The sequence below is a fragment of the Channa argus genome, chromosome 19 (assembly GCF_033026475.1).
Source record: "Channa argus isolate prfri chromosome 19, Channa argus male v1.0, whole genome shotgun sequence".
In the NCBI taxonomy this organism is placed as follows: domain Eukaryota; kingdom Metazoa; phylum Chordata; class Actinopteri; order Anabantiformes; family Channidae; genus Channa; species Channa argus.
The window spans coordinates 9,796,518-9,804,116 of NC_090215.1; the positions used below are offsets into that span (position 1 = coordinate 9,796,518).

The following is a 7,599-nucleotide window of genomic DNA, read 5'->3' on the forward strand; positions in this document are numbered from 1 at the left end:
TTACTCAAACAGCGGGGACTATGGGCACAATTGTAAACTATTGGAATGGTCGGGTGTGTGAGGGGGTGGGGATGGAATATCCATTTTTATTGCATCACCTGTCAGCGGCGTCCAATGGGCGTCGACTCAGAGGGCATTAATTGATGAAGGTGTCTCCAGTCTGGTGCACCTCCCCTCTCTGTCATTTTATTTGTGGTTGAACCAGCAGCCAGATTAGCAGCTGCATTTCAGCTCTTATTCTGTTTCTTTCTGTCTCTCTCTCTCTCGCTCTCTTTCTTTCTCCCTCCCCTCCACCCTCACAACTCTCTCTCTCTCCCTCTCTCTCTCTTCTCGTTATTTTATCCCTCTGGCTGAGGCAGTGGTGTACACCTACCCCTCGTCCTACTGCCGACCAGAGGGGAGTGGAACCGGCAGAGGCAGGTAGCAGCAGCCCAGGCTTGGTGGACGCATTCGTCGCATTCCTCCACCATGCCCGGCCGGGGCAAGAGGCGGCGAGTGGATGCTGTCGGCTCATTCAGCCTATTAGACACCGGCAGCACTATTTAGCTCCGCATGTCAAAGTTTGCATTTTCATGACGCAGCAGCAGCAGCAGCAGTGGGGATGAATTAAAGGTATGAGCAGGATGCCTTGAGCTCACAGGCCCATGTCACTGGTAAATCCATAATATTTTGAGTGACTACACGGATTAATACATTGGAGCGGACACATAAAACATGGGAGACCTGGAGTGTGGCTTTGAGGAAATGCAAGGAGTGAGACTGGGATACCTGCTCATCAAAGGCAAGCAAATGTTTGCTTTGTCTCAGGTCTTCACCGACCTTCTGAAGAACATCCCTCGCACCACGGTGCACAAACGCATGGACCACCTGAAGGTAAAGAAGCACCACTGCGACCTGGAGGAGCTGCGGAAGCTTAAAGCAATAAACTCTATAGCTTTCCATGCCGCTAAATGCACTCTCATATCTCGAGAGGATGTGGAGGCTCTGTATTACTCCTGCAAAACGGAGCGGGTGTTAAGGTCCAACAAAAGGAAAGCGAAAGCGGCGTGTTCCCCCGGTGGTGGTGATGCGTCCTCGGGGCTCCTGTGTGCGGACGCCGAGCTATGGAAGGAAAAAGTTTGGTTTAGTTTGCACGGTGTCCCGGAGACTCTCACACTGCACAACAAAACGAGCAGGAGGAGAGAGCTGACTCCTTGCCTTACCGACTCCAAACTACCTCAATTTTACCACAAAACCCAGGGACGAGATTACCGTTCGGCGACGAGACCTAGTCACAAACACTTTAAAAACTATGAAACAGCGAAAATAGCAGGGAACTGCGTTACTTTGAGCCAAAGGCACTCGTTTTTCAGGAGCGCGGTAAGCCGACAGTCGGTGGTGCTTCAGTCCGCCATAGCAGCTCAGTCCAGGCTCTCTCGCTCAGCCGGCGACCTACTTCACAAAAGGAAGAGGAGGCGAGAGGGGGGCGGCGGCAGGGACGACGTTAGACACTCGTGGAGCAGAAGCAGACACGCGCACCACCATGTACCGCCGGTGCTGCTTGTGCAACCCAAATCTCCTAGCAGTCACGGGACTTCGTTTGGAGCTTTGCACCTCGGTCCGGATTTCTATCTTGACCCTAGACCTTACCATCACCACCAGCATCATCGCCACCACCTTGAGCCGACTTTCCTCGAGGGTTACAGCAGCGACACTGAGTCCAGCACTAACTCAGACCGGGCGTACCCGGACTCGGACTTTGGCTCAGGCTTCTCCACCACCAGCAATTCTGGGAGCTCGGAGGAGGAGGAGGGAAAGGATGAAGATGAAACGCAGTCAGAGAGTTCAGAGGTCAGCTCAGACGAGGAGGAAAGTTCCTCTCAGTCTGACTCAAGTTCTGTTTCCAGCCGTGTTTCGGTCCAGAGCATCAGGTTCAGACGGGCCCGGGTCGGTTCCCTGGCCAAAAGTCTCAACACTAGTAAAGCACCTTTGGTCCTGCAGCCTACGTTTCACTACAACAACCAGCAACAACAAGACAAACAGCAGAGGACATTGTCCCATTTTGCCACTTCACAGACAGGGGAGAGTAGACAGGAGCGTCAAAAATGTGAATTTATATGCAGTCAAAGTAGGAAGGACCTGGGACCCTTACAGCCCCCCAAATTTAACTCAGATTCTGGTGTAGGGGAGAATTTTTTCACTGAGTCCAAAAGGGAAGAGGCTTTGGAGGATGACCAAAGCAGGGTTGACCCTGTGGATGATTTGGCGTCATATTCACCGGGACTCAATCGGAATAAGGCCTTTCACCCCTCACGCAGGACACCGGGGCACCCCACCAAATGCGCCCCGGAACTGAGCGCACTTTGTGACCAGGACAAAGACGCCAAGCTCCCCAAATGTACTGACAAAAGAGAGACGAAAGCCACCAGCTTAAAACTGCCCACACCACTGAAAACAATAAAGACAGAGGCGGAGGAGCCTTCTGTGACCGCTGCCCCCCACTCGGACAGCGGCAGGACAGCCAGGACACCACCCTTCAACCTCCACAATGTGAAAGTTAAAGTGGAGGAAAGCTGTGATGAATATGAATACCAGAGCCAGGCCACTGTAGTCAAATGTAAAGGAGATAAAGCCGAGATCAGCAATAGCCAATATCCCAGCGGAACCATCAAACAAGGGGACTTTTTCAACAGCATTAAAGCTACAGAGAAAAGCCCTGATGTGGCCCCCAGGTCCCCCTGTGTTCCTCAGGAATGCAGGAGCACCCAGGACACCCCGTGTTTCGAGGAGGGGGAGCACAGGAACAAAAGTTGCAAAGCTCCGGTGCTGGGGAGCAAGAAAGCTCGAGTTTCTAGGACGCAAACAAAACAGAATGTGCCCAGGGTCAACAAGACTGCCTCATCCTCTTCTTCTCGTCCCATAGGCTGCGAGGACGCGTCCACAGAGGATTTACCGAGCAGACGCAAACGCAGCAACGCCAGTACTGTAGCATCGCCAGTAAAAACGCCTTTCAGCCTGATGGCAAATTTCCCATCCCCGCCGTCCCTGGTTGTTGGCAGTGACGGGGATTTGTGCCCTGCTTACTCCCTGAACTCGCTGAGGGGCCCCGGGCCTCCCCCTCCGTCCCACCCCGTGTGGAGGTGGCAGCCAGGCGGCCAGATTCTCCCTCCCCCACACGCTCAGAGAACTAGGAAATACTGAGCTGCCTTTTAAAGTGAAAAAACAAAAGCCCTCACCGTGTCCACCTCCAACCTAATCGCAGTCTAAGTCTTAACGTGAACGCACCAAACTGCAATCAACTCCGCCGGTGTGTGGTTGTTTTTTTGTGTGCTTTTCCCCCCTATGGATTTACATTCCGCTTTGTTTTGAAGTTTGATCGAGGAAAACCTACAAGTTCCCCATTTGGAGCCACATAAAACGCCCTCATATGGACTGTGAGACATCGCTGGTGGATTTATGCTTTAAAACACGTGTTTTAAACCTTAAGCAATACGTTAGGTTACCATTATTGTGTTTGCTTGATTTTTTTTTTCTGAACTAAATTGTTACATCTTTGCTTTTCTATGCTCGACCTGTTGGATTGTATGTTACCAGAGTTTCTGTGGTCTGTGCTTTGTCTTAAAGAGGAAAAGGGGGTTAAAAGAACTGATATCATTCCTTGGGTAAGGCTGTGTTTATTTTGCTGGAACCAAGAGAAAGTTTGACTTGGTAAAAAAAAGAATCAGGGTTTCCCACCCTGTGCCACTTGGTATATTTTATATATCAATGGTGTAATCTTTTTTCCTGACTGTCATGGTGATCAGCTTGGCCACCACGTGTCCAAATGTTCAGTCTCACAGAAAAATTAAAAATTAGTTTATTAATGTCTGTCTATATACATGCTCACAGTCAAGCCTTTATTAGATTTGACGGGAATTTATTCCTGGTGGTTGTGGGGTTTTTTTTGAGTGCGTATGATCTGGTTTTCAGTCTTGTTTTTCTTCTTCTTTTCAATTTCTGCGGAGTATATCTTGGTTTGCAAATGTGTGCACAAACGCAGGCCCAGACACAACACAGGCCTTATATGCAGACAATCAAATAAAAAAAAAAAAAATAATGTCTTAGACCTTCTTAGCAAGTTATGTACCAAGAGAGACTTGACTCGTGTCCACTTGGCTACAGGTTTCCTTAGCATCGCATTTGTGCCCGAATGAGTCTTTATTCCCATCAGGAAAACGTAAAATACAGAAATAATGACAATGTGCATGAAAGGTCATGAATGAGATGTGAATCAGAAGTCACGATGGGGAAAACAGCACCAAAATGGCGTGAAATACCTTCTAACTATAACCAGAAACAATGCGGCAAAGCACATGAGAAAGGCTTAAATGCATTGCACTTTGATATTGTTCGGGGTGTTGTTTCAGCTTTGGGGATTTCTGACTAGCCTGTGGAATGATGTCTGAGTGATGCTGATTTGAAACACACACACGCGCGCACATACACACACTACAAATGTTTAATTTGTGGACACAAAGGCCAAACTGCATTCATTTTACTGCTATATGAATAATTATGATTCATTTATATGTGAGTTTCTCAGCATGCCATGGTGGTTTTTCTGCTTTCCAATGATTTTAATAATATGCAAATTTCCATGAAGCCACAGTTGTTCGTTGTCCTATTTTTAGTTCAGGTCAACTGTTTTCATCTGAGCTGAACATTTTTAATAATTTCCTATTGATTAGCTGTGAACGCCACAATCAGATTTTTAGTAATATTGTTTTGTTTTGTTTTTATTTGCCAAATGCCATGTTCACCATGTTCAATGGAGCCTTTTGAATATGGCCGCCCAGCGAAAACACCACGACCGTTTCCTCCAGCCACTAAATTTAGTAGCTTCACCAAGTTCAGTGTAAATCAAGTGGTGGAAGTTGTTTCTATGTGTTTTAAGTAAAATGTGTAGATGTTTTTTATGGCAGTTCATGACGTACTCTGCTAATTGACAAGCTTTTCTATGTGCCACAAAGAGAGGCCAGGCTTATGGCGAGCCAGATCACAACAAACCCAAAGCCCGTGAATGATGTCTCCTCATAAGCGCAGCAAAGTGTACATTCATTCAGAGGACTGGAGAAACTATTTAATAAGTGACTGTAAAAAAGAGAAAAAATGTACAAAAGCTGCCTAAGCCAGTGTGGATACATATGACAGATGTATAGCAATGTGATAAAACCACCCCTCTGCAGCCTTCAAGCCCCTCAACTCACCACGGGCCTTATTTGTGAGGCTGGAGCGACAACTCCAACTTGAACTTATATTGTCAGCCTGTAAACCGGCTATTTTTTTTTTTTTCTTGAAGCGATGACACAAGCTGGTATATGAGCAGGCAAGCAGTAAAACGGAGGGGGTCGTACGGGGTTGAGAGGGGGAGCTGCTGTGTTGCAAGAGCGAAGCTTTCAACCTTTAATCCGCATGTCAAAAGCATAGGCTGCACGGCATAGGAGGAAGAGGAATAGCCTGTGCGGGTTTGCCCCCCTGACGAACCAGCCTATTCTCACGCAGTGCTCACAATGCGCTGCTGAGGGACGGGGATGGTGGTAATGGCCTGTTGGGAGGGCTTTTCCACCGTTAAGACAAATAGCTCTCTGACAGTGACGCTATCGATGTAAACAATTGCATCGTGCAGCAGCTAGGGGCGGCGCGCACTCTCCCCCTTCCTCCTCTTCCCTCCTCATTCACTTGGCTTTTTTATACTATACTTGAAGTCAGGTTTTTGACATGGAATTTGAAGTCACTGGTTGTTTTTTATGAAACTGAATATTTATTTTTGTGAATTTTCTGAGGTTTTCTTGTATATAATTTTTTTTTTTTTGTTGTGGATAAATCTATATAGGGCAGCTGCACTCGACATGGAAACTTGAATGGTGGATTTCTGAAGCACTTTCCCTTTCTTTTTTAAGAAGCGTTCATTAAAAGCGACTGAGTGTAATTCTTGGAGTCGTTCTCTTTCTTTTGAGCTGGACAGTTTTTTTTTAATAATGGAGAAATTGCAAATAGGCTAGGCCTGAGGAGTGCTTAAACTGGGGGGTATGAAAACAGTGAAGTGATTTGTAACCTCTCTTTATTGGATATCTCTTTGCTTTCCTATTATCTTTTAATGTAGGAATACGGCTGCTTTAAATGTTTCATATATCTTGCACTATAGTGTTTCATCAGTCTTTAAGTTCACTCATTGTAAAAGAAGTACGCTCATATCCACTCTTCAATGAAATCCCTGTTTTGTCCTTAAGAAAAGGGGTTTCAGATTTGTAAGGAAACAGGCCCCAGTGGTGCTTCACCACATTGTGGGCGGTTTAAACTAACAATTTAGCTAATAACTAATGTTAAATATCCTTAAACGTGGCTTCACACAGCACGTCCAGCTTAATCAAAGTCTTTTAGTAGACAGGGATTCCCTTCCCCGGTGTATTTGAGGGGTGTGGGACGGAAGAAGTAGGTCTGCGGAGCCTGCAGTAATAACAAGAGGCAAACCGCAGACATTTACGCATGCAGCATTTCCAACCACGCTGCGACCCTACTCGGTTTAATGCTCGAAGAAGGAAAAAGCCTCAAATGCCGGCCTAAACAACACTCCTGCAGGGACACTGAGAAACTGAAAAGAAACAGAACTGTAGCCTGCGCGTGTTTGCAGGAAGCTTGTGAGCAGAGATGGCCAATGCGTCGAGAAAAGCATAATTGGTCCCTTTGATAAACAACCAGATAAATACTAATCCTGTAGCAAAGCTATTGCATGGCAAGGGACAGTGTAGAGTGTAGTGTTACCATAAGGGATAAAATAGACTAAAATAAACTGACATCTCACAGTCTCTTCATGCTTGTGCTATTGGCACACATTTGAGATCGCCCAAAGGCTGTTCGACTTTAAACTTATTTTGTGCAGCGCAGAACTATGCAGCTCTACTAACTGGCTTTGACCAGACCTGTCCTTCGCTCAATCTGCCATGTATAACGTGATGTCTCCCTGATTAATGAGTCTCTGCGCCATATAGTCCAGACCAAAGCCCCGAGGTTGATAGTGGAAGTCGGGGCTGGCAGGATTTCTGGCCCCGGTACGGCTGCTGCTGCTGGAGCCTGGAGGGGCCATACTAGCAGCAGAGACATTATACTCTTGCTGGCGTTTCAGGGTTAAATTCCAATGCGGATTGGGAACCAGTAGACTGTAACCCCCATAGAATAACAATAGAAAGAATACATGAAAAAGAACCAAACAAGACTTCACATAATTAGGTTTTTAGTGAAAACCTGAGGTAAAATAGTTTACTAAGGACCTCGTCTCAGTGCTCTCAAATGTACAATTGAGACCGGCTGCATGTTTTGGGAACGAAGTTATGGGTAATGTTGACAGACAGATGCTCAGGGATGCTCAGATGCTCAGATCAGGGTCAGCACTTTGCATGGATCTTCGAGACAGTTAAATACACGGAGGCCAATAAAAGCTGTCAGGATGTTTTTTTTTCATTTAATCTCTCAACTGTAAAGTATTTGCCTGTCACTCGCCTGTCACTCGCCTATCACACAAGCTCACTTACAAGCTCATAATATTTTGGTATAAAATATTAATAAGCAAAACAAATCCTTTGA

At 46.4% G+C, this 7,599-nt stretch overlaps 1 protein-coding gene across 1 annotated transcript; it reads left to right on the forward strand.

Moving 5' to 3' along the window:
* Positions 1 to 207: 207 nt before the first annotated feature.
* On the forward strand, positions 208 to 4,219 carry skida1 (SKI/DACH domain containing 1). Its single transcript, XM_067486809.1, has one exon. It carries the CDS (start codon positions 715 to 717, stop codon positions 3,178 to 3,180), a length of 2,466 nt encoding a protein of 821 aa, XP_067342910.1. The 5' UTR covers positions 208 to 714; the 3' UTR covers positions 3,181 to 4,219.
* Positions 4,220 to 7,599: the final 3,380 nt, after the last annotated feature.

What these genes read in the sequence shown, in the direction of transcription:
- skida1 (XM_067486809.1), top strand. Translation starts at nt 715, where the DNA reads ATGGGAGACCTGGAGTGTGGCTTTGAGGAAATGCAAGGAGTGAGACTG.